General features: G+C 40.0%; 1 protein-coding gene across 3 annotated transcripts in view; it reads left to right on the forward strand.

Annotated features, from left to right (window-relative positions):
• PCBP4 (poly(rC) binding protein 4) overlaps window positions 1-15,644 on the forward strand; it is a 1,043,920-nt gene that overhangs the window by 626,178 nt on the left and 402,098 nt on the right. For all 3 annotated transcript variants that reach the window (XM_044077471.1, XM_044077469.1, XM_044077470.1), the window contains one exon: window positions 7,855-7,971. In XM_044077471.1, the coding sequence (XP_043933406.1) occupies window positions 7,855-7,971 (117 nt within the window). The remainder of the gene's footprint in view (window positions 1-7,854; window positions 7,972-15,644) is intronic.

Genomic DNA, 15,644 nt, shown 5'->3' on the forward strand with positions numbered 1-15,644 from the left:
AGAAAGAAAACGAGTTGCTGTTTGTTGTGTGAGATAAATGATGGACGAGTGCTGGAGAACTTCTGAAGTTATGCTCCTTGCAGCTAAAAAAAAAAAACAGTATCTGTCGGCTTTTCCCAGTTAGGGGTCACCACAGCAGATCATCGATCTGCAGATTGATTGGCAGTGGAGTTTTTACGGTGTAGAGTTGCCAGCCTGGTGCCCATCCTTTACAGAAGGCACACAGATAGGGATAAAACTGCAGGTCACATATACGTAGTCTAGGACTAAGCAAACTGCATGTGTCATGATTTAGGTATCTCATTTTGGGTTCTCTTCTTTTCCAGTTTGGACATGCTTGCAATAATCCTGTCTGGAATATGCATCTTCTCCTCCACAGAATGTTTCCTGATACATGATTTCTTAATGCCCACAAGATCCATAGTCAGGAGACAGCAATCTACAAAAGTAAAGAACAGACTTCATTTCCGAGGAGCAGGCAACTTAGTATTCTAACTCTGAGGTCACTGCATGTCAAAAAGTGAAACCACTAAGTGTAGCAAACTTATCAAAAATGTTTGTTTGAGTGAGGAAGAACACTGGACGTGTGTGGCATTGAACTGTGACTGTGAAATGGTCTTTGATCTGTGACAGTACTACCTATTTTCTGCTTCATTTCATTGTCAGGTATTTTATTTTCCTTGTATTTTAATTTGCAGGAGCTAGCATGTATTACACTAGCAGTGCAGCCACGCACTTGGTTAGAAATGCAGTATTAGTGCAGGGAATTCTACACCTGTGACCCAGTGACTGTTGTACATGTACATATTGAGCTGAGCTTGCTTTGAGGAGTTAGTTTTGGGGAAAGTCTGCCCAGCAGTTTTCACTTTTGTATGCTCTGAGCAAAGACTAATGATCCAGTGTTCTTCAACGTCTTCTGTAACTCATCTTGTTGCCTTGTTTAATTTTTGATGCCATTCAGAGTTCACAACCTCTGGTAATACAGTATGACTGGGATTAATGGCATATCAAGGTTTATGTTCGTGTCAGTAGATCAGCTGCTTGTCAGTGTGCTTTTATAGCTGAAGGAGCCAAAAGAATCCTGTCTTCTTTTTGTACCAGAAGTCCAAAGATGTACTTCCACCTGTTTCTGTATTAAAACATGCTTTTATTGATAACATTTGTTATTCATCTAGTTAGCTCAGTGTGTGTGTGTGTGTGTGTGTGTGTGTGTGTGTGTGTGTGTGTGTGTGTGTGTGTGTGTGTGTGTGTGTGTGTGTGTGCGTGTGTGCCTGCGTGTGCGTGCGTCTGTGTGTTTGCATGTGTGTGTGTGTGTGTGTGTGTGTGTGCCTGTGTGTGCGTGCATATGTGTGCGTGTGTGTGTGTGTGTGTGTGTGTGTGTGTGTGTGTGTGTGTGTGTGTGTGTGTGTGTGTGTGTGTGTGTGTGTGCATTTAATTATGCCACTGTTGAAACCGTTATTATATAGCCAGCAAGATCTTTATAAATGTGCTTGCAGGAAACTTTTTTTTATCTTTCTGTAGCTTGTTATGGTATATGCTTTATTTTTCTTTTTCCCTAACCATTATAGAAAGATTTTACAATGTTCATCTTAAAAGATGAAAGTAGTTTTCAGGAATACCTCCCAACTACCTGAATTTTCACATAATGCCCACATTTTTGCCCCAAATTTTCATCCTTTTCTAATAAAATTTGTGGTTTTCTGGCAAATTACTGAGGATTAAAGTAATTAATGACATATCCTTCAGTAGCTCAAATGCTGAAAAACTTTCCAGTTATAACAAAGCAAGATATAACATCCATGAGTCCATCCTCAGAGGGCTGCCATGATGCCTGCACATAGATATTGCCACTGACACTAATGAAGAATCAAAATGCTTCTTCAAAACTATCCTTCAGAAAAATGCATGATAATACAAGTCATGTCAATGTAGTAACTTTCGAAGTGTATAAGAACAATATTTAAAATCTGTCCTTATTTTTCTGCCTTTGTCCCCCATTATTGTAGGCTTTGTCCAGATTTCTTGCACTAAGCAGTTGAGAGGTATGTTTTCAGTTGGTTCAGAAAATTGTCACAAAATCAGTTCTGTGAAGAGAACTGCATATTTGTCAGTGTTGTAATTTATAACATGAGGTCCTTTACCTTGACATGTTAGCTCTTATATTAAACATACCATGAGAGGTTCTAATCTAGAGTGTACAAGGGAGGCAGTTGCTACATTGCATTTAAAAAGGCTACATATTTCACAGTCTATTTCAGCTGGGTGCATGGTTTTGCAATTTGTACACGTTTTGGTTTATATTTTACACAGGCTACAAAGGTGGGGGGATTACAGTGTGAACAAATCATCATTGCTTTCCAAGAAAGCTAATCAACCAAATGGTTTTCTTTGTTTCCTTTTTTTTTTTGAAGGAAAAAAAAGAGTACCTCAAAAACCCACACAGATATGTAGAGAAAATTCAGCCTGTCTTAAAGCATAAACAGCTAGAGGTCAAGATCAAACCCTGAACTCTAGAACTGTGAGGGAGAATCACTAACTTATGGATGGTGCAGTGGTGCAGCGGTAGCGTCGCCTCTCAGCAAGAGGTTCTCTGGTTTGATTCTTGGCTGGAGTGCCTTCTGTGTGGAGTCTGCATGTCCTCCCTGCGTTCATGTGGGTTTTTTTCCGGGTGCTGTGTTTTCCTCCCACGTTACAAATACTTGGTCTGGAGCATTTCTCCCTGGGCCTCTGCAGAAAATTGGCTTCATTCCATGTCAGACTTTCCCGGTAAACAAATGATAAATAAATAAAATAATGCACCACCTTATCTTACAATGTGCTCAGAGTAGCTCAAATGCTGAAAACTTTCCAGTTATAACAAAGCAAGATATAACATCCATGAGTCCATCCTCAGAGGGCTGCCATGATGCCTGCCCATAGATGTTGCCACTGACACTAATGAAGAATCAAAATGCTTCTTCAAAACTAGGACACATGCAGTACACAGGACCACCTTTGAGAAATAATCTGCATCACCATGCCGTACGTTTACTACTATGTCATCTAAGCACTGATACAATACCCCAGTAAAAGCCAGCCCACAAAATCACATTGCTAATCACACAATTATATAATCATGCAAACCACTTTCTTAAAAAGCACTACCCACACTTCATATTGTTTAGACCAAATAACCCAGTTTGTGAACTATTAGCATATTGTGTAGTTCCATTTCCGTACACCATGCTTTGCTGCATTGTATTTATCAGAAGTGAATGTGCAGTTCTAAAGATAGTAGATAACTGCAGTAAATGCTTGCAAGCACAGAGCTGTTAAAGAGCTGCTTCTTGTGTTCAAGGCACAGTGCTTGTTTCTGTCCTTTGCCTGCTGTGTGACTGAGCAACTCACTTAACCAGACAGTGCTCTCAAATTGCCATTGAAAAACGACTGTTGTGTCCAGTGGGCTTATTTAACTTCACGAGCAGGTAAACTAAAACAAAAGCAACTAAAGTATGTCATAGCAGTAAGATTTCTAAAAGTATCAATAGCAAAACCAGAGCTGATTAGCATAGAAAATTTGCTTTTCAGACAATGGTAGGTAGTAGTCTGGGATGGTGAAATATTGTGGACAATTTAATCGATGTGTGGAAATATTTTGCAAAAATTACAGGAAAATTATGGGTTTAGTAAGCATCTCCCTCTAACTTCTAATTATGTTACATACCACAGCTTGTGTTAATCACCTAGGTCACTACATAAATGTACTATCATGCATAGATGCTTTCAGTCTGAGTTTTTCTTAAATGCAGTATAGCAAGTATAAACATAACATAGTAAATGTTCTAGAACTCTAAACATCAAAGCAGTGCAGTGCATGCACGCACACGCACACACACACACACGGACGCACACACGCACACACGCACACACGCACGCACACACACACACACACACACACACACACACACACACACACACACACACACACACACACACACACATATATTTATAAGGAATTCATTCAGGTGCTCCACCTTTAACAGATGATTATAGTGAAAAATCTAATTATCTGTGGCTGTTAGCTGAAAATTAATTCATAAGTCAGAAAGTGAGCTGTTGCCTCGCCTTCCTTATTACATTTAACAGTAAAATTTAATTACAAAACCTTTTGAAAACAAGCAACACAAATTGCCAAAGACTGAGATAAAGGCACTGTCTTCATAAAAATTAAGTCACTAGTGATGTTGATATGTTTCTTTGTTTCATGGGCATTTTGTTAGGTCACTTAACCTTGCTTGAAGTCATTAACCTCTACTCAGTTGAACATATTCAACATTTTAAACAGTCCTGTCACCAGATAAAGAATTTAGAGCTGGGAAGGTAAAAACCGTACAGAACAACACTTTAAGTTCACTGCCTTGTCTGCCATGTTAGGGTAAATGGATTCAATTTCACCTTTCTCATACCTGTTGTTTAATTTTTTTTGTCACTGAGAAATTCTGACTGTTTTGACTCAGGATTTACATGATCAGTAATCCTTACACATAAGCCAAGTGAGATAAAACCAGGATCAGACTAAATTACTTGACAATGTCTCATAATGTGCTACAACATTATTTTATTTACATTTGGTTACTGGGTAAGTCTGACTGGACACAAGTCCTTTTTCAGCAGAGGCCTGGGGAGAAAAGCTCCACATTAATTCACAATAATGTTGTGTCTTTCGGCTTTTCCCGGTTAGGGGTCGCCACAGCAGAACTCCGGTCCGCTAATGATTGGCAGTAGATTTTTGCATGCTGAGTTGCCGGCCCTGATGCACAACCTTCAACGAAGGTACGCCCATTCACGCATGTCTCCACACAGAAGACGCTCTAGCTGAGAATCGAACAGGACAACATCTTACTGTGAGGCGACAACGCTACCGCAGCACCACCACAGCAGTATTAATTCACAATAATAATTACAATAAATTAAGGATACACAGAAATCATTCACAGAGCTAATATATATATACAATTTTACAAGTTAAAGAAAGTGCCGTGATACAGGGAGGGTTACATTAAATGAAGGATACACAGATTTCATACACAGAAACTATTATATACAATTTTACAAGTAGGGGAAAGTATCATGATAGAGGGAGTGTGACAAGAATAGTCAATCATACATATAATCAGTCTGAGAGATCTAGGATGTTGCCTATATTTCATAAGTCAGAGAAACAGGCAAGAGGCCTTGAACAGAACATGTTTGATTACAGAGCAGAGTTGTTGCGGCCTGCACTATGGAAATGCTGAGTGAAGAAGGAGAGAGTAGACAGTTATTGGTTAGTAAGTGTGAAATGTAGTTGAGGAAGGAGGGATGAAGAGTGTGATACTGTGGATCAGGACTAACCAGGAGTGGCACAAGAGCAGAGCCATGTATGAACAAGGTGAGCTTGTAACATTTTTTGAATTGTGTTATTGAGGATGTAGCTCTTATGTTGATGGGTAAAGAATTCCATTTTCTAGTCATAAAAATTGAGGAGAGGGATACAATTTGAGTAGAGCGATTCTATTAAACTGTGGACATCCTTTATTAGATTTACCTGAACATGTAAATATTTGTAATAATTTTCACCAGAAATGCAAAGCTATAAATTATTTAATAATTGTGAACTTTATGCAGAGATCAAAATGAAAACTAAAGGAATTACAACAAAACCTTACAGAAACAATCTTCCAGTGGCTGTGCATATGCTTGTGCTCAGTTTTTTTGTCCCTCCAGTGCTGACCAGTTATGTCTCTGTAGATGTACACACAATATGGAATGAAATCATTAGAATAGACAAATAGTTGTGATATGTTATGTAAAGATACAAACATCAAACTTAATGTTTTAAGGCATTGCCTAATAGCTACCTTTTCATTTCATAATTAACCTTTCTCATTAGATCATACAGTAGATGTAAAACAGTTAAGCAATGTGTACAGTAAAGGCTCTGCAGCTCTGAGGGGGAGAGGGGTACTGGCTGGGGGGAATGACTTTGTGACACTGTGCTATGTATCTGACAGTAGAATATTTGGAAATGCCAAGAAAGTACAACAGTTTACTGCTTGTAGCTCCATCATTAGCTCGTGGTGTATTAGAGTTAATGCAACTAATCGTGGCTAGACAAGTTAGCTGTCTTGAGATTTTCATGGAGATTTGAACCTTATTGAAAATGAATTAGTATGCTTGGCACAACCAGGTGTTATCAGTTTATTTGTATATTTTTAGTATTTTGAGAGGGGAGCATTCTCTCCCATTATCATCATTCTGTTCTGCCTTTTGTTTTCTACATGCAAGATCGAGATGAGCAATATTTTTATTTTAACACCTCTACACCATGGGCCCTCTGGGGTGCTCAGATGTAGTAGAATACCTGCCATGATGGGCTTTAGTGCTGGTTCGTGCTTTGACATAACTGTTGTGCCCTAGGTTGATTGTGCACTCCTTAGCAGGTCTTAGAGCCTCTTTGTGTCCCTATTCCTTGAGACAGGCTCCCAGCCACCTACCAAGTGTAGCTAAACGTGTAAAACAACCACCATTCTTCCCTTGGGATGTGTGAGCCAGCTGCTCAGTCTGTTCTATCCCCTGATGTCTGTATCCACGTCAGGGCCACTAAATGAGCCCACATCACCCAGGCCAAAAGTCAGAATTCAGTTGTACTGCTTCAAGCAACTTCTCATATCTCAACAGCTTATGATCTGTTTACCAGTTTATGCCACATAATACAATCTGCATTACTTAATTTCTGAGCTTGTTTAGGTAAGTCAATCATAAGAAGAGAAAAAGGAATTGAGATATTCAGTACTGTAATTTGTATTTCTCCTTTTGATGATTCAGATATTGCCTCCACATGATAAATAATCAACATACTTTGTGGTCAAAGGAAGTTGAAAAATTCCTATCACTCTTCTGTCTGTCCCATTTTAATTTACTAAGACATGTATTACACAGTACGTTTTCATAGCTAGTCAGCTTTTCAGGTTTGAGCTGTATGCAGAATGTTTGACATTAAAGTGATTTTGGGGGGTTGTACTGTGATTAAAGAAGTGCTTTACAGTCTCCATTTCCCTTCAGTCTAAGTGTAGCCTTCCCGAAGGTGCTGTGACCATGGCATTGGTATGTATAGTTTAAGAAGGTACAAAGCAGATCACCTCGATGAAAATGTGTCAGGTGACACACTGTTGAGTAGCTTAGTCATAAGGAAGTCACTACTTGGCTGAACCTTTGTTGACAGGCCCAAATGAAATTGGCTTCAAGCAATTAACAGATATGGATACAGTAACTGTAAAGCAACAGTGCTGAAGTAAAAACTTCAAATGAAGTATATTTTTAGAACAGACAACTGTAGGATGTTTGCCCAGCTGATTACAACTGCCTAATCAACAAAGAAGAAGACCTCCCACGTTTTGTGATTTCACCATTTGCTAGGATTTATATGCACATGAACCTTAGCATCTTTCTAACTTTATTCCCATGATGCCTTTCTTGTGCTGTGGTCATAACAATGAAATTGCACAATGCACACAAGAATGAAGCAGTGCGGTTCATAAATGTATTTAAAAGACATTAAAGAAGAAAGATGTCGGTGTTGGGTCTGATGTCTAGAGGTTACTACATGTAACTATAAAGCTGATAAGGTTATTTCATGTAGAAGTGCCACATGTACTGTGTACAGAATTCCTAGCAGCAGTGAATTTCCCCTTAAGTCCAGCAGGGCATATTAAGTTATACTATTAAGTACTATGTTTATACATTGACTACCTACAAAATGACAAAAAAGTATTGTTACAAGTTGCTTTGTGATGGCTGACTGTTCATTTTGTTTTCTTGTCTGTCCACTTGCAGAGCAGTGCACGGATCATCATCTCAGAAGGTTCTTGCCCTGAGCGTATCATTACAATGACAGGATCAACAGATACAGTATTCCGAGCCTTTACCATGATTGTACTCAAATTGGAAGAGGTGTGTAAACAACGGTCATTGCTTTGTGGTACATTATTTTTTATTGTACGGAATGGAATTTCTAGGCACTTATTGTGTTCATATGAGTAAATAAATGGATGTTAGCTGGGGGTTATTGATATTTTCATTTTATTACCTAATCCTTACACAGGGGTGTGGTATCATTTTAAACACTGTTGGTTGTTGTATTTGCATCAGATTATATTATATTGTCAGTATACAAAAATATACTGTAACAGAGAGAGGTGTAGTACACGTGAGCTTTACTTATTACAGCTTTATCTGTTCCTAAACGCATTCCTAGAACATATGACACATATATGTATGAATTTCCACTTTCACGCAATGTACCTTCAATTACTAGCATACAAAAGGGAGAAAAGACAAAGCAAATTTTGACTTCATGTCTAATACTTGTCTGCCTCATACCGTCACATTTTTAGTATATACTACAGCCATTTTTACTGTACACCATATCCAGTTCAGATTGATAATAGGTGTTATGGAGTGATTCTTTAAGTGGTGATCTGTTGTGCATACCTTTACCTTATTTACATAACTGTGTGACATCACAGTTTTGTCATGCAAAAAAAATCATTACAGGTAAATATTGATTGGTTTGTAGTTTATTCAGTGTAGAAAAAATGTGCACACTTGCATCTGTTATTTCTTTATCTCAGAAATATCTGAGCTTCAATAAATCCTTCCATGCTGTCTCAGCTAAAGGAAAGGTATTCTGTAGCGGGTATGAGTTAAAGTATTTCTAGTGTGTAAGTGCCAATGTTTTATGTTAAGCAAATATCTAACAGATTGATAAAAGTCTAGCCTATGTGTGCAAAATGCGAGTCTCAGGAAATTCTGCTAGATGACAACATTAAGAAAAGAGATTGTGGTGTGGTATACAAGATGGAAAGTTTTTGCTGAGCTAGGTGGCAGGCTGGTGATTGCATGAATATAATTAATGAAGAAAAATGCATTTAATGTAATAAAGGGGGGCAAAAAAGTAATTAGGCAGACTGATTAAGATAATGTGTTTTGGGGTACAGATACATGTTTGTAATATAGTACAGTATACTTGTTATGAAGAAGATTAAATTTCAATTTCAGATTTATTTAAATGCATAAACCTATATATTGTAGAAATGCAGATAACCTAGGTAACTAGTACAGTTGCTACAAGTAAGTTAGATAAAAGGATAAAACCAGAGAGCATAAAAGGAAAAACATGAAGTACAATGTTGCTAAACAAATTAAGCAAATACCAATTTAACCAACTGAATCTTAAAAGAAAACTTAAAGCTATTAAGGGCTGACGTCCTCTCAGTCAGCAGATAGTAGATTCCAAAGGTCTGGACCCTGATAAGAAAATAAACAAATCTCAGAGGGTTCATTCCATACTAATAGAATCAGCAACAGGCACAAGGACTGAGACTGCCAACACCAGCTGATTTTTTCCCACAGATGGGGGACACAAACAATACAGCACACCAGAATGTTATAGTTAATTTGCTGGTTGACAGGAAGTCAGTGCAGTCTGTGCAAGACTGGTACATAGAAAACCCTATAAGTAGCAGGGCCATGGAATTTTAAACAAGCTGCGGGTATTCCAGGTTTGAATCTGGATGTCCGAGGTACTGAGTTTTACAGCAGTCCATCAGGAAAGGAGCAGGACCATGCATCGCAAAAGGGAGATTGACAGGTGGTATAAGGTGCCTAATGAGAGTGACGTTTCACAGATGGAAACAGGAGGGCTTTACTGCAGCTGAAATCCAGTCCTTCGTGCTCAGCTCGTTGTCAATAATCTCCTGAAATTATGCACCTTTCTTAAGAAAAACTGAAATTGTGCACCTCAGAAGGTAATACTTGGAGACAAAACCATTTTTGCTGAGCCCATGAGAGTAGCTTGAATGGCCAATGGAAGAGTCTTAGTGGTGTTGAATTTAAGACAATTTTCAGCCATATGTGAGTGGATTTATTCCAAATACTCCTTGAACTGCTTAAGATTTGACACAAATTCCTGAAGGAAAGAAGGGCACAGCTGTATGTCATCAGTGTAGCAACGGTAATTCAAATTGGCTGTCTGTGTAATATCTCCGAGAAGTATATAAACCCTGACCTGACTAATAAAGGGCCCATGACAGTACACTGTCATACACAATCAAGTGACTAAGAGGCAGAAAAGTTAATCCTAGAGAGCACCCTTTTTGTGCATACAGATAGGTAGAAGGTAAACTAATCGAGCACAACAACAGTAGTGTTCCAACTAGTAAACTAAGGATGGTTCACCATATCAGATGCTGGCTTGAGATCTATAAGGACCTGACCAGAATAATGGCATTTATCTGTAAAAGGAGTTTGTTACAGTTAGTTAAAGCTGCCTCGCTACTGTCTCTGCTATGAAGCCCAAAGTGGAAATACTATTTTTTTATCTCCAGATTTATTTCAGCTGAAGATACAGTACTTTCTCAAGAACATTACTCACAAAATGAAGGTTTGAGATGGGCATGTGATTGGTCTGATCATCATAGTCAAGGCATGACTTTTTGAGGAGAGGAGTAATCACTGCCTCCTTTAAAAGTGTTGGAAATAGGCAATCCCCTCTCTAGAGGGACAGTCTAGTAAAGGACTGGACCTTAGACCTCCAGACAATTCAACATTAGTCTTTTAGCATAAGAATCCAGCCCACAAGAAGTGGTATGTATACTGGATACAATGGAGTGAAATTGCAATTAAGGATGGAACACTAACACCAACTAGAAGATGGTCTAGACTCTGTAGGGCTACCGTAGCAGACATGATGAACATTTAGAAGGAGCCCCAATCTGACCCAGTCAAGCTTCACAGTAAAACAGTGAGCTATGAGATTGCACCTCCATTAGATAAAGCCTTCCACATAGGTTCATAGGTAGGTACTAGGCTATCGGCCCGTGGGCCTATATAAGCCTAGCCAAAAAAGTTCCCTGGCTTTCACTACCCAAGAAAATTATTTTCCTGTGCCCCTGTCGAGCAGAGCCACAGGAGTGATCCCCGGGGTGAGTTTCCTATTTCCCATTCAGTTGTCAAGATTTTTCTTAAAGAGGGCTAATGAGGAGCTTTGTTTGACATGAATGGGTAGTCTGTTCCAGAGCATGGGAAGTCTCTGGGACAGGAATCTATCCCTCCAGCATGTTCTGTTTATTGCAGTGACAAGGTTTAGGTCCCTGGAGAGTGTGGCTTGGAGAGAATGGGAGTTCTTTAAGTGTAGCCTGTCCAACAGATTTGGGTTTGACATGGCTTTGCATGTTAGGCAGAGGTCGCCTCTGAGTAGGTGATATGAGACAGAGTAGAGCTGGAGTTTTTTGAGACGGTCTGCGTATGGCATTTGTTTGAGGCTGGTAATCCTCTTAGTGAGGTATTTCTGTGGCCTTTCTAGTTGTTGTAGATGTCTTGCGAGGTACATGCCAAACAAGGCAGTGTGCTCTATAATGGGTCTGATGAGGGATGAGTAGAAGGATTTCCTGACTACTGTGGTGAGAATAAACAGCCCTTGCAGGTCATGAATCCAGGATCTTGCACACCATACTCAAAGCTATTTACCAGTAAGCAATCTCATGGTGAGACATGCTGAACTGCACAACCTTGTTACCGCCAAGAAAAGTGCAGCTGGATGATTTGTTACTGCTAAGATTTGTATGATTAAATATTCAAACGTTTTCTGAGAAATCTTAGTTTGCAAAATCAGAAAATGGTTAACCACAGCAAGTGTGTCCTTCAACAGGCCGGAATATCTCTGTGCACTCCAACCCTCAACCACTTGAACTTAGCTCATGGGGCTCATGGTCAAACCATAGTTCACCTGGAACCAGGTGATCTACTTATGCATAGACTGGGGCCAAAGTGTAAAGAGAGGACATTAGCACCTGGTTATAACCCCAAAGCCACTTGTCTGGACTGTTGGCACCACATCCCTTTACCAGGCCAGTCTGCATCAGGCAGCGATATCTGTGTATAAGTATAAATCAGCAGTAAATCTGCTAAAAGATACAAGTATGAAATTTATATATTAAAGACATTAGTCAAGGGATGAAAATTGAAGTGATTGACATACATTGAAAAGTTAATCAAGAGCTGGATACAAAACTAATCCATATATAGTGAAATTTATAAGCAACTCATTTTTTAAAAAGGTAACGCGAGAGTGATTTTAATACTGTTGGGCAAATAATCATATTAATGCTGATATACAACTAACATCTGGCTGACTGCTCATAACCAAACGTGACAAAAATAAGTAGTCAAGTCTTCAAGGCTGAATGTCAGTTTGTAGTGTGTGGGTGATTGCTCTTTACTTTAATATGTGGTAATTTAATGTTAGAGTAATTAATATGGAGAGGTATAGGACATGTTTCCCTTTATGCTGGGGTGGGTTAGTTTCAATAAAAAATGTTCAAACATTTTTTGATTGTGTTGACCAACATACTAATCAGTTAGACTAAAATGACAATGGATGTCTATTCATTAGGAAGTATTATAAGCTGTTCAAAGATGTTTTTATAAGAATGAGGGCAAATAATAACTGAATCATTAAATACATATACACAGTGAATATTATTTAAGCAGATAAAATGTTTTAGAACAGAATAAGGGGATTTTTCATTTAAAATAGAATGGGTGGGCTTTGGAAAAACATCTGGAGTGAACTGGGCTGCTTAAAACAAAATGAAAAGAAAGTTGGGGATTAAAACAGAACAATACAACAGTGCTTGCAGAATGACTTAGGTTTCATGGTGAAACTGGATGAGAATTTATATTACTCCATTGAATGTGGTAGAACCACAAAGACTGGAAAACATTGTAAGTGTGATGGGGGAGGCTAGTAGAGGTACTTAAAACTAATTTTCTGTGACATAGTCTGTAAGAGCATACAAAAGTGACTACTTCCCAACAAAATTTAACATTGGAACAAACATTAAATGTAATCATGTATGTGGATGTACATTAAATGCAGTCATGTATGTGGATGTACATTAAGTGCAATCATGTATATGGATGTACATTAAATGCAATCATGTATGTGGATGTACATTGTGTAATCATGTATGTGGATGGACATTAAATGTAAAGCAGAAACGCAGGCAACCTCCACCCCCAACACAACCCAAATGGCACATAGCCCACAAACTCAGTGTGCCACTCGACCACAGCCCGTAAGGCATAACAACATACCCAACACTCTGGTCATAGGTGACTCTATAGTCAGGCAAACTGATGTTCCACTCACCAGGCTAAAGAAGGAGAAAGTTACTGTCAGCTGCCTGTCGGGTGCCAGGGTCCACCACATAACACACGCACTCAGTCACTCCACAAGTACAAATATAACTCTGTCATTGTCCATGTTGTTGTGAATGACCTGAGACTTACCTCCATGGACTACATGAAAAGAGATATGGAGGAGCTCTCTGATCATGTAGCCCAGGCAGGTATGACCCTAGCCCTGAGTAGCATCCAGCCATCACCCAGAATGATACCACAGTACAAGGACAAATTGATTGACTTCAACAATTGGCTAAGCTTCTGGTGTCACTCTAAGGGGATCCAGTATCTGTCTGCCTGGGATGACATGATCGACAGACCACGATGCTTTGCCAGAGATGGCCTGCACCCTGTCGCCCTTGGGATTCCGGATACTGGCTAAGGCTCTTGCCACCCCTATAGTGCTTTTTTTAGGCAAGGTTCAAATGACAAATTCACCACTGTAACAGGTACAAGCAAGCAAAATCTGAGGGTAATGCTACGCAATGCTAGAAGTCTAAACCTCAAAATGCATTCGCTAGAGGCACTCCTTAAAATGGAGAACATCGACATCTGTGCAGTGACTGAGACCTGGTTCAAGGCTCCAGAGAGCACCCCTGCATTACCAGGCTATAATTCATACCACACCTTTTGGCCACATAACCTGGACCGAAACACTAAAGGTGGAGGCGTGTTCATATTCATTACGGATATCCACACCTCCAGGCTAGTTGCTCAGCATAATGCATCCGAGATTATCCAAGTGCAACTAACTCTGGGCAAGACCGCAATCCAAATTGTAACTTGCTACAGATCCCCCACCATGCCTCAGGATTCCCACTCCTCATTTCTTGATACACTGGAAAATATTAGGGTACAACCCAACACCCTAATAATGGGTGATTTCAACTACCCCACCATTAACTGGGAAATCTACTCATGTACCAACTCTTTTGCTCAACGTTTTCTGGAATTCATAAGTTTGAATGCCTTGGATCAACTTATCCACACCCCCACCAGGGGCAGCAATATCCTAGACCTGGTCATTACTAATATGGGCGATCGGTGTTCCACACCAGAGGTCAATTCCTCGTTGGTCATATCCGACTACAAGCTAATCAGCCTAGACATCCACGTCCCGCCCCCACCCCCATTAGGGAAACCACCGTAAAAAATTTCTGCAAAGCCAACTTCACGCTTCTTAAGACAGAAGTGGCAAACTTCATGACACCCATGCAGATGGACAATAGAGGTACAACTGCTGAATCGTATACAAATGCACTTTATAAGCACTTACACAAGTTCATGGATCGTGCTATCCCTAACAGAACCAAGATGCTAGCCTCCAAAAAAAGGAAGCCAATCTGGTGGTCCCCTGCCATAAACAAACTCTACAACAGAAGAAAGAAACTATTGCAAAAAGAGTAAAATTCCATGAGTGGAGGAACTCCCTGGTCAGCCTCAGTAAGAAGGTGAGATCCCTCATAAAATCCTCCAAAGCTAGTTACGAAAACAAAATCGCCACTGATTCTAAAGACAACCACAAAGCATTCTATAGCTATGTCGAGAATCTCAATGGCAACACTCAGGTCTGCTCTGAGTTGCAGCACAATGGCACTAAATGTACAGAACCAACTGATATTGAGAACATCCTGGCAGATAGGTTCAGTGCTAACTTTACCCCCCTCTCACCCCCTAAAGGGCCCATCTCTATACCGGAAGAATGCAAAGTTCCTGTAATCACAGCTGCACAGGTAAAAACCACACTCTCCAAAGCCAAGAACACAGCGTCCATGGGACCTGACAACATCCCAGGCTGCGTTCTACATGAACTACAGAATGAATTGGCACCCCACCTAAGCACCATGTTCAATCATAGCCTCACCTCAGGCTTTGTGCCCACTGAATGGCGCACAGCGACGGTTATCCCACTCCACAAAGGGAGAGCCACCACAGACCCTGGGAACTACGAGTCTAGTCTGCAAGGCCATGGAATGTATCGTCATGGAACTTATAAACAAAGACATTGGTAATCTCCAAACTCTGGACCCCACCCAGTTTGATCAACCTAAACCTGATCGACTTCTTTGAAGCAGTCACCAAAGCGTAGACGAGGCTAAGTGGTTCACACAGCCTATCTAGATCTCGCCAAGGCTTTTGACACCATCCCCCACTCTGGAATTATAGATAAACTCACTAAACTAGGTATAAATTCCTATGTCATAAGATGGGTTGCCAACTGGCTCACTGACAGAACCCACACTGTGAAAGTAGCAGACTCCAAATCTCACTTCAGACCAGTGACAAGTGGAGTACCACAGGGTTCAGTCCTGGGTCCTCCCCTGTTTGGTATCTACTTTTCTGAAGTACAGGCTAACACAGAAGGTCTTTGGCTAACGAAG

Source organism: Protopterus annectens, chromosome 7.part0 (assembly GCF_019279795.1).
Source record: "Protopterus annectens isolate FY-2018-M chromosome 7.part0, PAN1.0, whole genome shotgun sequence".
Taxonomy (NCBI): domain Eukaryota; kingdom Metazoa; phylum Chordata; order Ceratodontiformes; family Protopteridae; genus Protopterus; species Protopterus annectens.